Consider the following 21007-nt stretch of genomic DNA (forward strand, 5'->3'; position numbering starts at 1 on the left):
TTTGTTATTCTTGTTTATTATTTTTATACTTTTTATATTGTATATTATTTTATATTTTTATTTTTTGTTATTTCTGTTTATTATATTTATGGTGTTATTTTTATTTATTTTATTGTTTATGTTTTTTGTTATTCTCGTTTATTATTTTTATATTTTTTTATATTGTATATTATTTTATATATTTATTTTTTGTTATTTTTGTTTATTATATTTATGCTGTTATTTTTATTTATTTTATTGTTTATGCTTTTTGTTAATCTTGTTTATTATTTTTATAGTATTATTTTCATTTTTTTATTATTTTATGGTGTCATTTTTATTTATTTTATTATTTATATTTCTTTTGGTTATTCTTGTTTATTATTTTCATGCTGTTTTGTTTTGAGTTGGCCAAGGACTCATGGGGCTTGTAGTTTGACAAGCCTTCCTTGGCCTCCTCTGCTCAAGAGGGCCATTTCCTCCCCGAACTACAATTCCCATGATTCCATTGCCTTCAATCATAAAATGGCGCCTTTAAACTCTTCCGCACTCTTTCTCTTCCCCCACTTCCCGCCTTTCCCCCCACTTCCCTCCTCAGAACTACGACTCCCACAATGCACCTCCCTCTTTCTCTCTCCCTGTGGGCGTGTCTAGCCCAACCCTCCTCGCTCCTCATTGGCCGACTCCTCTGAGGCGCCCCTCCCTCCGGGACCCTTCTGGCCCCGCCCCCTTACACCATTCCCTTCCTTCCTGGGCCGGAGCCGGAGCTTGTCCCTCATCCGGGCCTTGGCGATGGGGGCGGCGGTGTTCTTCGGCTGCACCTTCATCGCCTTCGGGCCGGCCTTGGCCCTCTGCCTGCTCACCGTGGCCGGGGACCCCCTCCGCGTCATCATCCTCGTGGCCGGGTCAGACCCAAGGGGTTCCCTCAGGGGGGAGGGGGGAAATTGGGGAAACGGGGCGGGGCTTAGGCAGGACACGCCCACTTGCGGAAGTAGGGGGCTCCCTGCTTTGGGGGAGGTCATATCAGGACAGTGGCTTGGGAAAGTTACTTTCTGATGGCAGTCTCTAAACATCCAGTAAGGTTAATTTAAAAAAAATCTCTTTAGCATGACTATAATGGCCATAATCCCCTATCAGTAGCTTGCAGCTTCCTTCCCCTATTCAGTAGGACTGCAACTCCCAGAATCCCCCGTATGGCATGGCTGTAACTCCCCAGATCCCTGATCTATCTGCTTCCCAATCAGCATGATTACAATTCCCAGAATCCCCCAGAAGACATGGCCATAACTCCCCAGATCCCTACCAATTGGTGTGACTTCAATTCCCAGAATCCCCTAGATGACATGGCTATAACTCTCCAGCCTCCCAATCAGTGACTTCAACTCAGGTGACATGGCTATAACTCCTCAGATCCCTTCCATTTGGTGTTACTGCAGTTCCCAGAATCCCCCAGATGGCATGGATATAGCCCCCCAGATCCCTCCCAGTTGCTGTGACTGCAACTCCCAGAATCCTCCACATGGCATGGCTATAACTCTCCAAATCCATGATCTATCTGCTTCCCAATCAGCATGACTGCAACTCCCAGAATCCCCCACATGATATGGCTATAACTCCCCAGATCCCTGATCTATCAGCCGCCCAATCAGTGTGACTGCAACTCCCAGAATCCTCCACATGGCATGGCTATAACTCCCCAGATCCTTGATTTATCAGCTGCCCAATCAGTGTGACTGCAACTCCCAGAATCCCCCACATGATATGGCTATAACTCCCCAGATCCCTGATCTATCAGCCGCCCAATCAGTGTGACTGCAATTCCCAGAATCCCCCACATGGCATGGCTATAACTCCCCAGATCCCTGATCTATCAGCCGCCCAATCAGTGTGACTGCAACTCCCAGAATCCCCCAGGAGACATGGCTATAACTCCCCTAATCTCTGATGTACCAGCTTCCCAATCAGCAGGATTGCAATTCACCAGAATCCCCCAAATGACATGGCTATAACTCCCCAAATTCCTGATCTATCAGCTTCCCAGTGTGACTGCAGTTCCCAGAATCCCCAAGTGACGTGGCTATGCCTCCCCAAATTCCTGATCTATCAGCTTCCCAATGAGTGAGACTGCAATTCCCAGAATCCCCCAATGACGTGGCTATGCCTCCCCAAATCATTCATCTATCAGCTTCCCAATCGATGTGACTGTGATTCCCAGAATCCCCCAGATGACATGGCCATAACTCCCCAGATCCCTCCCAATTGGTGTGACTTCAACTCCCAGAATCGCCCAGATGACATGGCCATAACTCCCCAGAGCGCTGATCTATCAGCTTCCCAATCAGTGTGACTGCAATTCCCAGAATCTCCAGATGGCATGGATATAACTCCCCAGATCCCTGATCTGTCAGCTTCCCAATTCCCAGAATTCCCAGTTCCCAGATTCCCCCAGATCCCTCCCAATTGGTGTGACTCCAACTCCCAGAATCCCCCAGATGTCATGGCTCCCAGATCTATCAGTCTCCCAATCAGTGTGACCGCAACTCCCAGAATCCCAAGTTGACATGGCCATAACTCCCCAAATCCCTGATTTATCATCTTCCCAATCAGCAAGATTGCAATTCCCAGAATCCCGTGATGACAGGGCTATAACTCCCCAGATCCCTCCCAGTTGGTGTGACTTCAAATTCCCAGAATCCCCCAGATAACATGGCTATAACTCCTCAAATCCCTGATCTATCAGCTTCCCAATCACTGTGACTGCAACTCCCAGAATCCCCCAGATGGCATGGCTATAACTCCCCAGAGCCCTGGTCTATCAGCCTCCCAATGGGTGTGCCTGCAACTCCCAGAATCATGACAGTAAATAAGGAAGAACACTTAGAAAACAGGGGAATTCCAGAAAGGAAGCAATCATGGCCGGCGAATCACCTCCCAACAAAGGATCCCCCAGGCAGGAAGCAGACAAGCCTTGAATCTGCAAGGCCATTCAGTGCTAATCAAGGTAGCCAATTGCAACATTCCCACTTGCCTCAAGCGCCCTGGACATTATTCCACAGATATATAAACCTCACTTGCCTAGTTTTGATGGGAAGGTAACGGTGTTCCATGCAGTCATGCCGGCCACATGACCTTGGAGGTGTCTATGGACAACGCCGGCTCTTTGGCTTAGAAATGGAGATGAGCACTAACCTCCAGAGTTGGACACAACTGGGGAAAACCTTTACCTTTACTCCACAGCATTGATATTCTCAGTATCGTCTGCTGGATTCACTTAATCTTCTCTGTTGTAGAGAAGGCCAAACGTGGTGTTATGGTGGCAATAATGTTCCTTTCTAAACCTCTCTTACCTGCAGGGCCTTTTTCTGGCTGGTGTCTCTCCTCCTGGCCTCTTTGATCTGGTTCATTTCTGTTCACCTGAGCGACCGGGAGGACGGGCGGCTGCAACACGGGCTCCTGATGTTCGGGGCGGCCATATCTGTTTTGCTGCAGGAGGCTTTCCGCTTTGCTTACTTCAAACTCCTCAAGTAAGTCAAGGGCCCTGTCTGTATGGACTATTTGATGCAGTTTGAAGCCAACTTCAAACTGTGGCTACTAGACAACAAGCTCCCTTAATGTGCCTCAATGCTCTGTGGTTTGTCTCATCACCATCAATAATAATAATAATAATAATAATAATAATAATAATAATAATAATAAGGATTGCAGGGAAACAACTAGAAAAGCGGACACGATATGAGGATTTAAAGATTGAACTGCAAAACTCTGGCACAAGACAGTCAAGGTGGTCCCAGTGGTGATGGGCACACTGGGTGCAGTGCCTCAAGACCTTGGCCTGCACTTAAAAACAATTGGAAAAGCTGATACGATATGAAGATTTAAAGATTGAACTGCAAAGACTCTGGCACAAGACAGTCAAGGTGGTCCCCATGGTAATGGGCATACTGGGTGCAGTGCCTCAAGACCTTGGCCTGCACTTTAAAACAATTGGAAAAGCTGATATGATATGAAGATTTAAAGATCGAACTGCAAAGACTATGGCACAAGCCAGTCAAGGTGGTCCCAGTGGTGATGGGCATATTGGGTGCAGTGCCTCAAGACCTTGGCCTGCACTTAAACACAATCGGCGCTGACAAAATTACCAGCTGCCACCTTACTGGGATCTGCACACGTTATTTGCCGATACATCACACAATCCTAGACACTTGGGAAGTGTCCAATGTGTGACCCAATTCAACAGCTAGCAGAGTGTCTCCTGTAGACTCATCTTGTGGTGTTTGAAATAAATAATAATAGTAATAATAATAATAATAGTAATAGTAATAATAACAACAACTTTATTTTTATACCCCGCCAACCATCTCCCCAAGGGGACTCAGGGTGGCTTACAAGAGATAAACCCAAAAATTACACATAGGACGCAATCAATTAAAAACATTAGATAAAATATAATAACAATTACAATCTTGTCTCCTATGCTTTACTTATAATATACTAGCTGTACCTGCCACGCATTGCTGTGGCCAACCTTCCCTCCCTCTTTCTCTCCTTTTTTCTTTCTTTCTTTCTTTCTTTCTTTCTCTCTTTCCTTCCCTCCCTCCTTCCTTCCTTCCCTCTTTTTCTTTCCCTTCTTCTTTCTTCCTTCTCTACCTGTTTCTTTCTCACTTCCTTTGCTCTTTGGTTCCATCCTTCCTTGTCTCTTTCCTTCTCTCCTTCCTTCCCTCTTTTGCTTTTTATTTCCTTCTCTACCTTTCTTTTTTTCCCTCCTTCTCTCCCTCCTTCCTTCTCTACCCTTCTTTCTTTTCTTCTTTCTCTCCTTCCCTTATTCTTTCCTTCTTTTTTTCTCTTTCTCTCCCTCCTTCTCTCCATCCGTCCTTCTCTACCCTTCTTTCTTTTCTTTTTTCTCTCCTTCCCTCCTTCTTTCCCTCTTTCTTTCTCTTTCTCTCCCTCCTTCTCTCTTTCCTTCCTTCTCTACCCTTCTTTCTTTCCTTCTTTCTCTCCTTCCCTCCTTCTTTCCCTTCTTTCCCTCTTTCTTTCTCTCCCTTCTTCTCTCTTTCCTTCCTTCTCTACCCTTCTTTCTTTCCTTCTTTTTCTCCTTCCCTCCTTCTTTCCCTCTTTCTTTCTGTCTTTCTCTCCCTCCTCTCCTTCCTTCTTTCTCTACCCTTCTTTCTTTCCTTCTTTCTCTCCTTCCCTTCTTTCCCTTCTTCTTTCCCTTTCTTTCTCTCTTTCTCTCCCTCCTTCTCTCCTTCCTTCCTTCCCTACCCTTCTTTCTTTCCTTCTTTCTCTCCTTCCCTCCTTCTTTCCCTTCTTTCCTTCTTTCTTTCTCTCTTTCTCTCCCTCCTCTCCTTCCTTCTTTCTCTACCCTTCTTTCTTTCCTTCTTTCTCTCCTTCCCTTCTTTCCCTTCTTCTTTCCCTCTATCTTTCTCTCTTTCTCTCCCTCCTTCTTCCTTCCTTCCCTACCCTTCTTTCTTTCCTTCTTTCTCTCCTTCCCTCCTTCTTTCCCTTCTTTATTCCCTCTTTCTTTCTCTCTTTCTCTCCCTCCTTCTCTTCTTCCCTACCCTTCTTTCTTTCCTTCTATCCCTCCTTCTTTCCCTCTTTCTTTCTCTCTTTCTCTCCCTTCTTCTCTCTTTCCTTCCTTCTCTACCCTTCTTTCTTTCCTTCTTTCTCTCCTTCCCTCCTTCTTTCCCACTTTCTCTCCCTCCTTCTCTCTTTCCTTCCTTCTCTATCCTTCTTTCTTTCCTTCTTTCTCTCCTTCCCTCCTTCTTTGACTCCTTCTCTGCCTCCTTCTCTCTTTCCTTCCCCCTTTCTGTGTATGTGTTTTGTGTGTGTATATGCATAGATGTATGTATATGTGTGTGTTTGTGCATATATATATGTGGTTTTGCTCGTGCATTGTAATGTATTTTGGGGGGTTGCTTTTTAAGTCTCTTGTGTTGTATTTTTCAGTATTTTTATGAGTGATGGTCACTCGTTGGCCTGAGAGGTGTCTTGTGTCCAAATTTGGTGTCAATTCGCCCAATGGTATTTGAGTTATGTTAATCCCACAAACAAACATTACATTTTTATTTAGATAAATTGTATATACATATAATATTTACAATATATAATATAATACTACTAATAATAATGCAATATTATAATGATATATTTTATATTGCATGTAATATTAGTAATAATATTACGATATAATGGTATAGTGCAATATAGTAATATATAATACTGATATTGTACTAAGCTAATAATCTAATATATTGTATGTATATATATCTTGTAAGCCGCTCAGAGTCCCCTTCGGGGTAAGAAGGGCGGCATATAAATAAATACATTGTAAACAATATCCAAACAATATGTCTGATTATGATAGATTATGGTTGCTTCTATAATATCCTTGTTTTCTCATTCCTTGATTGCAGTCTCTATTTTAATTAGAATCATAAAATAATTTTGAGTTGAGATAGACCAACTCCCTGTAGGAAAGGCACAATCAAAGCCTTCCCAGCAGATGGCCACCCAGCCTCTGTTTACAATCCTCCAAGAAAGAAACTCTGAGGCGGAGAGTTCCACTGTTGAACCGCTCTCACAGTCAAGAAGTTCTTCCTAAAGTTCAGGTGGAATCTCCTTTTCTGTCGTTTGAAACTATTACTGTGAACCCACAGTATCTGATGTTGAATGCAATATTCCTGCTTCTTGGCAGAATGGGGTTGGACTGGATGGCCCATGAGGTCTCTTCCAACTCTTTGATTCTATGATTCTATGTAATGCAGTGACCATAGAATCAAAGAGTTGGAAGAGACCTCATGGGCCATCCAGTCCAACCCCATTCTGCCAAGAAGCAGGAATATTGCATTCAAATCACCCCTGAGAGATGGCCATCCAGCCTCTGTTTAAAAGCTTCCAAAGAAGGAGCCTCCACCACACTCCACGGCAGAGAGTTCCACTGCTGAACAGCTCTCACAGTCAGGAAGTTCTTCCTCATGTTCAGATGGAATCTCCTTTCTTGGAGTTTGAAGCCATTGTGATAGAGTTGAATAGGTTGTGCATGTGTTGTCTCATTTTGGAATCACCTCTTGTTTTTCTGCATCCGTAGGAAAGCTGACGAAGGCTTGGTGACCATAAGCGAGGATGGACGGTCTCCCATCTCCATCAAGCAGATGGCATACGGTGAGTTTGATTACGTTTAATTTGTTGATGTTAGGCTCTAATGTTGTTTACATATGTGGGTTTTTTCTGGAATTATTATGTTGGTACTTGTTTGTTCTATGGAGGCATTGAATGTTTGCTTTTGTATGTTGGAATTCACGTTATTATTATTATTATTATCTATATAAATAAAAATGTAATGTTTGTTTGTGGGATTAACAGAACTCAAAAACCACTGGACGAATTGACACCAAATTTGGACACAAGACACCTAACAACCCAATGTATGTCCTTCACTAAAAAAATTAATTTTGTCATTTGAGAGTTGTAGTTGCTGGGATTTATAGTTCACCTACACTCAAAGAGCATTCTGAACCCCACCAACGATGGAATTGAACCAAACTTGGCACACAGTTCTCCCATGACCAACAGAAAATATTGGAAGGGTTTGGTGGGCAGTGTCCTTTGGTTTTGGAGTTGTAGTTCACCTACATCCAGAGATCACAGTGGGCTCAAACAATGATGGATCTGGACCAAACTCTACACGAATACTCAATATGCCCAAATGTGAACACTGGTGGAGTTTGAGGGAAATAGAATCTTGACCTTTGGGAGTTGTAGTTGCTGGGATTTATAGTTCACCTACAATCACAGAGCATTATGAATCCCACGAACAATAGAATTGGGCCAAACCTCCCACACAGAACCCGCATGTGGGCCACAGCAATGCGTGGCAGGGGACAGCTAATAATAATAATAATAATAATAATAATAATAATAAAGGTAGAACTGCAGAGACTCTCGCACAAGCCAGTCAAGGTGATCTCAGTGGTGATCGGCACACTGGGTGCAGTGCCTAAAGACCTTGGTCTGCACTTAAACACAATCAGTGTTTCAAATAACGATGATGGTGATGATGTAGATGTATCCCTAGATTCTTCCTTGTATGTCTTACTTGGGCCTTGGGATAGTTTCCACTGGAAACAGTCCACGACTGGCTGCATTTTTCCATGTTTGGAGAGCGCTATGTATGGGTTAAGCCAGTGGGTCCCATCCTGTGGTCCATGGACCACCAGCGGTCCACAAGAACAAAAATATGGTCCTCAACCTCAACATGACTATGTTGAAACCATGTGGCAAACAAGAGTGACTGGTCTTGTGAAACCTTCTTATAGTGCTGACTCTACAACTCCTGGGATCCCATAGCACTGATCCACGGCCTGCGTTTGGACTGGCAAACTAGGCCGGAACCATTTAGGGCTTTCTAAGCTACTTTGAATTGTGCTCGGAAACAGTTGGGCTGGCGTAATAGGGAGGTTGTATGTTCCCCGTTTGCCACTCTGGTGAGAAGTCTGGCTACCACCCTGTGGACCACTTGGAAGCTCCTGAACAGTCTTCAAAGGCAGTCCCACGTAGAGCGCATCGCAGTAGTTTATTCAGGATGTAACAAGAGCGTGCACCACTGTGGCAAAGTCTTGCTTCCAAGGTATGGGTGCAACTGGTGCACAAGTTATGCAAAACCTACCCATGCCATCGTCAATAGCTATTATTTTCAAAATGGAAGTGACATTTGAGGAAAGATTGGGTTGCAAATCAAGTTATTTAGTGATGCCAGAGGACTTCATAGGTGTTTTTGCACATTCCCATTTGCTTGCAAAAAACCCCACAAAATCATGCTGATTTGGGTATTTTCAGAGCTCAAAAAAAGGTCAAATGTAACCCTTGAATGTTTTGCCACTTCCTCCATTTTTTCCTTGCGGTCCCAAAGGAAATATCCATTTTGTGCAAGTTCCTTCCTGAGTTGCCTTCCCTGTTGAAGTCTGCTTCTGCTACATCTTTTTATGAAACGCTGCTATTTTTAAGACAGATGGAAGTGTTGCGGAGGAGGAAGCACAAGCTGGCCCTGCCGTCCTTAAATACGACTCTGCAGTTGAAGGCTTTTGTGCCTCGTCCTTTGTTCCGGGGATATCCAATAGACTTCTTTTGGTGACGAACGCTGCAATAAAGAGACGCTTTTTCTTTATGGTCAGAGGAGGGAAGGGATGGTTGAAATTTATTTATTTTATTTATCATGTCAGGAGCAACCAGACATTTGTATTACATTTTTAACAAAACAAACAAGCAAACAAACAGATTAAAAAACACAAAGTTTGGTAGTTGATTAAATGTCCTTTGACCAGTATCTGGCCCCTTGGAGTGCCTCTGGTGTTGCCGCAAGAAGGTCCTCCATGGTGCATGTGGCAGAGCTCAGGGTGCATTGCAGCAGGTGGTCAGTGGTTTGCTCTTCTCCACACTTGCATGTTGTGGATTCCACTTTGTGGCCCCATTTCTTTAGGGTGGCTCTGCATCTCGTGGTGCCAGAGCGCAGTCTGTTCAGCGCCTTCCAAGTCGCCCAGTCCTCTGTGTGTCTCTCATTTGGTATCAGCCATTATACCCTTAATACCCTTTGCAAAACATGAAGGCGTTTCTTTGGCCTCTGGCCTCCCTCTTGTTAGCTATTCTCACACTCCTTCGAACTCTGAATTCCAAACAGTTAGCCTGATCTAAGGCTCCCAGTTTGTCAAGGTCAGTCTGTTCGTTAGTGTCAGCCTGTTTCCCTTCTTGAGCCTGCCACTTTTGGACTCTCACTTGCTGAGGTGTTCCAACGAGTGTCTCTGTAGATCTTAGAAAACTATTTCTAGATTTAAGTCGTTGACGTGCTGGCTGATACCCAAACGGGATGAGCTGGAGATGTCCCTGCCTTGGTCCTTTCACTATTGGCTGCTACTTCCCAGTGGATGTCAGGTGGTGCAATACCGGCTAAACAGTGTAATTTCTCCAGTGGTGTAGGGCGCAGACACCCCGTGATAATGCGGCATGTCTCATTAAGAGCCACATCCACTGTTTGAGTGTGGTGATATGTGTTCCACACTGGGCATGCATACTCAGCAGCAGAGTAGCATAGCGCAAGGGCAGATGTCTTCACTGTGTCTGGTTGTGATCCCCAGGTTGTGCCAGTCAGCTTCTGTATGATATTGTTTCTAGCACCCACCTTTTGCTTGATATTCAGGCAGTGCTTCTTGTAGGTCAGAGCACGGTCCAGGGTGACTCCCAGGTATTTGGGTGCGCTGCAATGCTCCAGTGGGATTCCTTCCCAGGTCATCCTCAGAGCTCGGGATACTTGTCTGTTCTTGAGATGAAAAGCACATGTCTGTGTTTTAGATGGATTAGGGATCAGCTGGTTTTACCTGTAATAGGTAGTAAGCACCTAGAGCTTCGGAGAGCTTCTGTTCAACCATCTCAAAGCTCCCTGCTTGAGCAGTAATGGCACGATCGTCAGCGTAGATGAAGCTCTCTGTCCCTTCTGGCAGTGGCTGGTCATTTGTGTAGATGTTGAACATGGATGAAGCAAGCACGCTCCCCTGAGGCAGGCCGTTCTTCTGTTTCCGCCATCTGCTTCTCTGGCCCTGGATCTCAACAAAAAAGCTCCTGTTTTGTAGCAGGTTTCCTATGAGGCGGGTGAGGTGGTTGTCCTTTGTGATATTATACATTTTTCTCAGGAGGAGGCGGTGGCTCACAGTCTCATAAGCTACTTCGTCTGTGATTGGGGTACTGATGGAAGATGAACTGCCGAGGTTGATATACAAAGAAAATTAAATTGTGGCTGGAGCAAACAAATCCAATCTCTTTCAAGCATTCAGGTTTTTTTCCCAGTCTCAAACTGTTAAGATAAGGGGGAAATGCATCAAACAAAGTTGCTAACCCAGCTATATAGCCAAGATGCTAATATGGACTCCAAAACCCATCTGTCCAGCTCACTGCAGCTCTCTTTCTCATAGTGTCGGGTCTCTCCTTCGGCATCATCAGCGGCGTCTTCTCCGTCATCAACATCCTTGCGGATTCCATCGGGCCGGGGACCGTGGGCATCTATGGGGATTCGCCCCATTATTTCATCACATCAGGTAATTATCTATCTATCTATCTATCTATCTATCTATCTATCCATCCATCCATCCATCCATCCATCCATCCATCCATCCATCTATCCATCCATCCATCCATCCATCCATCCATCCATCCATCTTCTATACACATAATACAAGTGAAAATATGTCTGTGTGTATGTATGTATGTATGTATGTATGTATGTATGTATGTATGTCATCAGCTGGGGACCGCCCCTGGTCATCTTCTTTCCTGAGCCTCTTTTGTGAGCAGAGAAGGAGATGTTCCAGCTTGTTAATATCCTTATCAAAGCCTGGCTGCTTGAAACAACTAGGGCCAGCTAACACCTCCCAACAAAGGATTCCCTAGGCAGGAAGCAGCCAGGCTTTGTACACAGAAATGACCACATTTCTGTGTACGAACCCACACAATCTCTTCGATCATCTGGAGAGGCCCTGCTCGCGCTCCCACCTCCTTCACAGGCGCGATTGGTGGGGACGAGGAAGAGGGCCTTTTCGGTGGTGGCTCCCCGACTCTGGTACTCACTTCCCAAGGATATCAGACATGCCCCAACGCTGGCAGTCTTTAGGAGGAGCCTGAAAACGTGGTTGTTCCAGTGTGCCTTCCTAGAATAAGGAAAACTCTTAGCAATATGTCCTCAAATGCACTTTAACATTGATTTAGGATTGCCTACCGTACTCATCTTCCTTTCTTTGAAAACCTATCCTAATTATACCCTACCTTGTTCATGCCCAGCATTATTTTTTAAATTTTAAATTATTACATTTGACCCGTCCATAGGTTTTTTAAATGCTTGTATGTTATATTTTATTGTTATTGTTTATTGTTTATTTTGTTTTGAGGTTTATTTTACTGTTTTGTATTGATTATTTTGTTATTGCCTTCGTTTTATTGATGTACTGCGGGCTTGGCCTCATGTAAGCCGCACCGAGTCCTTTGGGGAGATGGTAGCGGGGTATAAATAAAGTATTATTATTATTATTATTATTATTATTATTTGAAGCTGCAACACTATTCTTACTTACTTAAATTCTACCTTGTCTCCTGTTCTATGCTAATATAATATTATGTGATATAATGTAATATATTGTATATACATATAATATTTATAATATTATAATGTAACGCAATATAATAATATGATATTATAATTATATATTTATATTACATGTGATATTACTAATAATATTACAATATAATGACATCATACACTATAGTAATATATGATACTGATATTGTACGATGCTTATAACATCGGGATTGTGGCACAGCTGGCTGTCAGCTGCGTTAAGATCACTCTGACCAAAAGGTCATGAGTTCGAAGCCAGCCCGGGTTGGAGTGGGTTTCCAACCAATTGTGTTTAGCCTGTTGTTGACCTTTGCAATCCGAAAGACACCTGCATCTGTCAAGTAGGAAAATTAGGTACCACCTTAAAGTGGGGAGGCTAAATTAACTAATTTATGAGGCCATAAAGAAGACTCCAGCAAAGCATTCCAACGGGGAAGCATGCGGGGAATGCGGAAGTGCTTCATCGGCATCGCAGATGGACGAATAAAGCGACAGCTCCCCTGGTGGCCAGAAAAAAAAGTTAAATAGCCTCTGTGTATGTCTGTATATGTTTGTATGTCAAAAATTGGCATATATGTGTGCACTGTAATCCGCCCTGAGTCCCCTGCGGGGTGAGGAGAAGGGCGGAATATAAAAGCTATAAATAAATAATAATAAATATTGTATGTATATATATCTTGTAAGCCGCCTTCGGGGTAAGAAGGGCGGCTTATAAATGTAAATAAATAAATATGTGTCTGGGGTGTCCATATACACAAACAGCTAGCACTCCCACTACGGAAGAAACACCAATGGCCTTTCTTCCAATGACAGTGCAGGTTATAGCGAGTGCCATATACATGTCCAAGAGCCCTGCCAGTGTCCTCCACCCAAGTGAATGCCTTCATACAGAGACAATTTCATCCTAGATGTTCCGTTTTTCCTCCACCAGACATCCCAGTGTTGGTGATGGGATTTTCAGCACCTCTGTGGCAGCTGTTAGGAGAAAATAAAATAATAAAGGGAAATCATAATAATTTAGAATAAAATAGAAGATTCATGTTCCTACCTGATCCAGGGAGTTAATTTGCAAGCATTCAAAACCTGCAGATGATATCGATTGACACAGGGTCAGTGTGCTCCAGCCTGTTTGCTCTAGCCGATGGTTACATAGATATGAAGTTGACAAGAGAAGTTGGCAGGACAAAGAAATCAATAATATTGATCCAAGACTTGGAACATCTAAGGTCATATGGTGAGAGAGCGCCATCCTCTGACCACTTAGTGTAAATAGCAGGCAATTTCAGAAACGCTTTTATTTTAAGTAAATTCCCTCATGGTCTTCATATTAAGAAATAAGTTATAACGATTGGTTAGAGGAGATTGCCTTGATCAAATCTTATGTTATAAGCATATAAAAGTTATAATTCAATTAGAAATTTAAGGAATTGAACATACGTGTCGTCTTAGGGTAACGGGTGAAAGTTGGGATAAGTTACATAATCGAGCAGATGTTTGGGGTCACAACGTGCCTGCCAAGACCTGATGAAGATGTCCTTGGCAACTATACATGAAAACACCTGTTAATGATTGTATTGTGTAAATGTCAGACTCATTCTGCGCATGTGTAAAACAAGTAATTTTATGCTATAAAAACTGGAGCAATTGCGACTTCAGAGTTGTGACAGTCATTTGAGCTGGTCACCCTATACTCTTTCCAGCCTTCCTGACCATGGCCATCGTTCTGCTGCATACATTCTGGGGGACCATCTTCTTTGACGCCTGTGAGAAGAGGTGCTACTGGAAGCTGGCGCTGGTGGTGGCCAGCCATTTGATGACGTCCGGGTTGGTGAGTCGAAATCCTTGCCTGCGTCCGTCTTCCAAATACACTAGGAAACATTTTTTAATCTGTTCCAGGTTTAAAAGTGTTATTTCCTGTTTAATTGCTCAGTCCTTACTTTGAAAGTAGTTGCTCTACTCCAGAAACTTTGTTTTTTGTGGCTGCCACAAATGAGGTTGAATTGGTTGAGATACTCATTGGAAAAGAATAGTAAAATGTGTTATAGGATGTCCCTCTGTGTTCGTATATTTTCCGTCCATGGATTCAACAGCCCTTTGAAGGTAAACAAAAGGACGATGTGGCCCTTGATGAAAATGTGTTTGATGCCCCTAATACTCAAACTAAGGTATATTTACTAATAATTATTAATAATATTATATTATATAGTATTTACATATAATATTTATAATATTATAATGTAATACAATATAATAGTACTAATAATACAATAATATAGTTATTAATAATATTACAATATAATGGTATAGTACAATATAGTACAATATAGTACACCGGGAGCCCCCGGTGGCGCAGTGGGTTAAAGCACTGAGCTGCTGAGCTTGTTGATCGAAAGGTCGCAGGTTCGATTCCGGGGAGCGGCGTGAGCTCCCGCTGTCAGCCCTAGCTTCTGCCAACCTAGCAGTTCGAAAACATGCAAATGTGAGTACATCAATAGGTACCGCTCCGGCGGGAAGGTAACAGCACTCCATGCAGTCATGCCGGCCACATGACCTTGGAGGTGTCTACGGACAACGCTGGCTCTTCGGCTTAGAAATGGAGATGAGCACCACACCCCAGAGTCAGACATGACTGGACTTAATGTCAGGGGACTACCTACCTTACCTACAATATAGTAATATATAATCCTTTTTTTGGTTGTGTCAGGAGCAACTTGAGAAACTGCAAGTCGCTTCTGGTGTGAGAGAATTGGCTGTCTGCAAGGATGTTGCCCAGGGGATGTTGCCCGGATGTTTTGATGTTTGACCATCCTTGTGGGGGGCTTCTCTCATGTCCCCGCATGAGGAGCTGTAGCTGATAGAGGGAGCTCATCCATGCTCTCCTCGGATTCAAACCTGAGACCTATCGGTCTTCAGTCCAGCCGGCACAGGGGTTTAACCAGGGGACAGTTCCATCTTGTCCCCTGCTTATGTCCTCAACTGGGGACCCTCTCCGCAGCACTAACTGCTGCTCTGGGCCAGAGTGAAAAGGGAGGGGGCCAGGGGACAGTCCCACCTTGTCTCCTGTCCTATTCTAATAATATAATGTAATATAATATAATATATAGTATATACATATAATACTTATAATATTATAATGTAATGCAACATAATACTACTAATAATATGATATTATAATTATATATTTATATTACATGTAATATTACTAATAATATAGTACAATGTAATATATAATATTAATATTGTGTTATGATAATAATATAATATATTGTATTTACTTTTTACTTGTAAGCCGCTCTGAGTCCCCTTCGGGGTGAGAAGGCTGGCATATGAATGTCGCAAATAAATAAATAAATAAATAAATAATATTACAGTATAATGTTATAGTACAATGTAATATATAATATTAATATTATGATAATAATATATATTGTATTTACTTTTTACTTGTAAGCCGCTCTAAGTCCCCTTCAGGGTGGCATATGTATGTCGTAAATAAATAAATACATAAATAATATTGCAGTATAATGTTATAGTACAATGTAATATATAATATTAATATTGTGCTATGGTAATAATATAATATATTGTATTTACTTTTTACTTGTAAGCCGCTCTGAGTCCCCTTCGGGGTGAGAAGGGCGGCATATGAATGGCGCAAATAAATAATATTACAGTATAATGTTATAGTACAATGTAATATATAATATTAATATTATGATAATAATATATATTGTTTTTACTTGTAAGCTGCTCTGAGTCCCCTTCAGGGTGGCATATGAATGTCGTAAATAAATAAATAAATAAATAATATTACAGGATAATGTTATAGTACAATGTAATATATAATATTAATATTGTGCTATGGTAATAATATAATATATTGTATTTACTTTTTACTTGTAAGACGGTCTGAGTCCCCTTCGGGGTGAGAAGGGCGGCATATGAATGTCGCAAATAAATAAATAATATAGTATAATGTTATAGTACAATGTAATATATAATATTAATATTGCGCTATGGTAATAATATAATATATTGTATTTACTTTTTACTTGTAATCCGCTCTGAGTCCCTTTGGGGTGAGAAGGGTAACATACAAAAAGTCATAAATAATAAATACATAAATACATAAATAAATAAATTGTCATATCCCGGAGGTGGAAGGGGCGCCCAAAGGCCACCTAGTCCAACCCCGTTCTGTCATGTAGAAAAAATACAATCAATGCCCTTTCAATGGATGTCCATCCAGCCTCTGTTCCAAAGCCTGGAAGGCATCGTATTGTGGGACACCCTCTTAACAAGAATGCAGACTAGGCTGCTCTGGGTTTAAGTCTGAGCTATAAAGAATGCTCAGGGAGACTGAGATGGTGAAGCAGAACCCAGAGAAGTCGGGAGTAATCCACTAAGCCCAGGAGGGGTTTCCTTGGAGACGACAGATCCTTTTGCACGAGGGGCTTTGGACGTCACCCGCGGTGGCTGCAAGCGAGGCTTACAGCAGGCCGATGGGGGTTGGAGTGGAGGGTGGGATTAGCGGCTCTGTTCTCAAATCCCCCTTTATCTCTCTCTCTCTCTTTCTTTGTTTTCTCCTCCCTTCTCTCCAGACGTTCCTCAACCCTTGCTACGAGGCCAGCCTCATCCCCATCTTCATGATCACGCTCTCCACCGGAGTCTGGGCTTTCTTCACGGCCGGCGGTTCCTTCCGCAGCATCCTCTCCTGCCTCTCCTGTGAGGATTGTGGCAAATTCGGGGGTCGCAAAAAATAATCCATGAGGAATACGGTTGGCCCTCCATATCCACAAAACCTATATCCACAGTTGCAACCACCTGCAGCTTGTATGAAAAACAAAAACAAAAACAAAAAATCATTTTATATAAGGGTACCCATTCTACTACAGTGTTCCCTCACTTATCGTGGGTGTTATGTTCCAGGATCACCCACAAAAAGTGAAAATCCGTGAAAATATTTATTTTAATATTTATACATTATTTTAGTAGTTTTACATTATTTTATAAAACCACCTCTACATAACCCTTTTTAAATCTTATAAACAAAATCCTTCAGTCACTTTAGTTGAGCAGTTCCTCGGTGTTTACCTCTCATCCAAAGGTGCTCGCTTGTGTATTTACTAATACTTAATCATCATTTATATTCTCATTTATTTCAAATATTAATGCCAATATTATTTGTATTTACTATTATATATTAATTTACTATTATATATTAATATTGTATTTACTATTATATATTAATTTACTATTATATATAAATTAATGTTATCATTTTATCATTCAATATGTCCATCGTGTGTTGCAATCGATATACTACTGGTAAATGTGCCCGTCTGGCTGACGATCTTAACTGGGGCTTATTTTTTAGCTAGGGCTTATATATTACGAGCCTCCTGAAAAGTTAAGCTTATATGTTGTAGGCAGCTTTCATGACCAGAATCACTGGATTGCTGTGAGTTTTCCAGGCTGTATGGTCGTGTTCCAGAAGCATTCTCTCGTGATGTTTTCCCTGCCATAAATGTGGGCGAAACATCAGGAGAGAATGCTTCTGGAACTTGGCCAGACAGCCCGGAAAACTCACAGCGACCTAGTCATGCTTATGTTCCTGTTAGGTCTTTATTTGGGAAAACAGGGTATCAAGCAGAGCTCAGAGCCATTGCTTGCTTTCTTGGACTGCATTCTGAGATTTATAGTTCTCAACGCATGTTTCCAGACTTTTGAGATTTTCAGCCACGTTTGCAGGGAGGTTGACCGAATTTCTCTCTTTCTTTTTCCCCTTCCTTGCAGGCCGACGGAAAGAAGAGAACCACGTGATGGTTTACTCCGCACTACAGCTCCCCGGTGAGAACTGAGTGTCCCAGGATCCTCTGAAGGGAACGGGAATCACCCAAGTGCCTTCTTCTTGCCAATGGTACACATCCATTTCTCTCTTTTCTATTGCTCTCTTTCCTTTCGGAAGAAAAAGCAACCACTCTTGACGTTTTGTACATTCCTCTTGGATTCAGGATATAAGCGTCGCTCCAGTCGAGATGTACCATTTGGAGTTATAATTTTCCCTCGCTTCTTCCGTTCAAGATCGGGATTGTTGGTTGGCTTTGAGCTCCTCCTTTTGAGGATCCGGCACATTTCGGCATGGTTGTGAGATGTTTCCTGTGGCGATGTGGCGAGCCTTTTTGGATTCGTGCCATTTGTAAACATCTCTGAGTACGGCCAGACCTTTGGACGTAGAGCTTGCCAAGACAAACGGAGGAGTGAAAAATGGGGGCTCGTCCGGGATCGGAAAGGAAATCCCTCACTTTGTCCTTCTGAATGTAAACAAAGACAGGACTGGAGGAAGAGTTTGGAATACGTGTTGCAAGCGAGGCTGCCAAGCCACGTTCTTCCTTTCCTGCTTGAACAAATCCTCCACGGTGTACATTTATTGATATTTTTATTGGGTAGGATCGAATCGGAACTCATTAGATTGTATTTTTGAAGCCACCGGTTCAAGCGAGTGGACTCGTCTGGCTCCACCACTTAGGAGGTTTGGTCTTAGATTTTCCATATTTTGTTTTGTATTTTTCCTTCCTCGTTCAGTGCTAAGAATCACAGCCCTCTTGGAAAAAAAATATAAAGAGTGGAAGAAGGAAACTGAGGCCGTTTTGAGAAAGACCGGAGCCTCCATGTTCTAGTCATTCTTGTCCAAGCGGTAGATCAGGCATGAGCAGATGTTTTGAACTTCAACTCCTACAATTCCTAACAGCCTTAGGCCCTTTCCTTTTCTCCCTCAGCTGCTTAAGTGAAAAAGAGTAATTTCAACAATTCAGCAGCAGATCAGTTGCACAACTTCAGCGCTTTCCAGTAGCTTCTTCCTGCACAGTATTTTCAGTCAACTGCTCCCACAGTCTGCAGTACTCTGGAACCTTTTGCAGACACTTGAGCACATGCCTGGCCATTGTCAGTTGTACCATTGTCTTTCCCCCAGTCTAGATGATATTACAAACTTACCACAGCATACAGTTATATCTTGTCTTAGCAGACAGGTTCTTTAATTACATATAGCCTTCGACGAACAACATCACAGCACAAGGAGAGAGAATACACTGTACACGACTTCCTTATATACCAGTGGTTCTCAACCTTCCTAATGCCGCAACCCCTTAGTACAGGTTCCCACGTTGTGGTGACCCCCAACCATAACGCTATTTTCATTGCTACTTCTTTAATTTTGCTACTGTTGTGAATCGTAATATAAATATCTGATATGTAGGATGTATTTTCATTCACTGGACCAAATTTGGCACAAATACCCGAAACGCCCAAATTTGAATACTGGTGGGGTTGGAGGGGATTGATTTTGTCATTTGGGAATGTTGGAATTGCTGGGATTTATAGTTCACCTAAAATCAAAGAGCCTTTTGAACTCCATCAATGATGGAATTGAATCAAATGTGGCACACAGAATTCCCATGGCCAAGAGAAATACTGGGAGAGTCTGGTGGACACTGACCTTGAGTTTTTGGAGTTGTAGTTCACCTATATCCATAGACTCAAACAGTGATGGATCTGGATCAAACTTGGCACAGATAATCAATATGCCCAAATGTGAACACTGGTAGAGTTTGGAGAAAATAGACCTTGCCGTTTGAGAGTTGGAGTTGCTGGGATTCATAGTTCACCCACAATGAAACAGCATTCTGAACCCCACCAATGATAGAATTGGACCAAACTTCCCATGCAGAACACCCATGACAAAGAGAAAATACTATGTTTTCTGATGGTCTTTGGTGACCCCTCTAACACCCCCTCGCGACCCCCACAGGGGTCCCGACCCCCAGGTTGAGAAACACTGACATATAGCCTTCGACGAACAACATCACAGCACAAGGAGAGAGAAGACACTGTACATGACTTCCTTATATACAATTCATTTACACATAGCAATCACTGATTGGTTCCCAACTCATTGACTTAAACCCAGGATTACGTCATTCACAATCACCTGGACTAGGCCAGAACACATTCCCCAAATGATTCCCTATATACAGTTAATGCATGACTCGGCATTTCCAATAGAAGCCCATTAGCAGTGCATGACTCCGCTATATTACATTACAATACATTGTAAAACCTGACATGGGGCCTCATCCGGGATTGTACTTCTGAATGTAAACAAAGGCTTAAGCGGCTGAGGGGGAAAAGGAAAGGAACCGAGGCTGTTAGGAATTGTGGGAGTTGAAGTCCAAAACACCATGTTTGCCCATGCATAGATGGTGGCATTAATTCCAAAGATAGGTCCAGGATCCAAGAGAGATGTTTTGAGACTCTGATTCCCAGAATCCTTCACTGCTCAAAATGGTGGCTTTCAAATGGGGATGATTGGTAGTTGCCAGTTGTTTCTAGTATCTAGTAATCTATATGGACAATGGTGAGGGATGTTGGGCAATGCAGTCCATCATCTCTGATTCCTCACCTCTGGTTTAGAAGAAGATAGAACCACTTCCACCTGTTTACCTGGGTTGCATAGCTAATATGGCTGATGGAAGTTGCAGCTCAACGGCATCCGACGATCCACAAAGAAAAGACCTTTGTTGAGTGGTTGTTGATGTAGTTTATGTTTCTTCTGTGAGACGCGGGGGGGCGGCATTGGAACCCGGTCCTTTGACAAAAATGCTGGCCCTTTAAGAAAAGGTTCTGACGCCAGAGTCCTGTGATTCGCAGTCCTTCCCCTTCCCTGAAAAAATTGTGCAATGAATAAAAAGGGCTTTTCTTGTGACCCGGGTGGTGTTTCATACACAGCTGCTGTGATTCGCCTACTTGATTACACTATGCAACACAATTTTTGGTCCTGGGTTATAAATGTTGCTTCCTAATTGGTTCTGTCATTAA

At 42.6% G+C, this 21007-nt stretch overlaps 1 protein-coding gene across 2 annotated transcripts; it reads left to right on the plus strand.

Annotated features, from left to right (window-relative positions):
* Nucleotides 1–708: 708 nt before the first annotated feature.
* Nucleotides 709–20894, plus strand: APH1A (aph-1 homolog A, gamma-secretase subunit). 2 transcript variants are annotated; one of them, XR_009630323.2, is made up of 8 exons: nt 709–884; nt 3333–3503; nt 7064–7137; nt 10935–11057; nt 13831–13958; nt 16732–16855; nt 17927–18050; nt 18145–20894. XR_009630323.2 is itself a non-coding variant. In XM_060758028.2 (7 exons), exons 1-7 carry the CDS (start codon nt 772–774, stop codon nt 17989–17991), a joined length of 798 nt encoding a protein of 265 aa, XP_060614011.2. In that variant the 5' UTR covers nt 709–771; the 3' UTR covers nt 17992–20894. The 2 variants fall into 2 exon arrangements, 1 of the variants encoding a protein (XP_060614011.2); XM_060758028.2 differs by having other exon boundaries at nt 17927–20894.
* Nucleotides 20895–21007: the final 113 nt, after the last annotated feature.

The sequence above is a fragment of the Anolis sagrei genome, chromosome 12, assembly GCF_037176765.1.
Source record: "Anolis sagrei isolate rAnoSag1 chromosome 12, rAnoSag1.mat, whole genome shotgun sequence".
NCBI classification, from domain to species: domain Eukaryota; kingdom Metazoa; phylum Chordata; class Lepidosauria; order Squamata; family Dactyloidae; genus Anolis; species Anolis sagrei.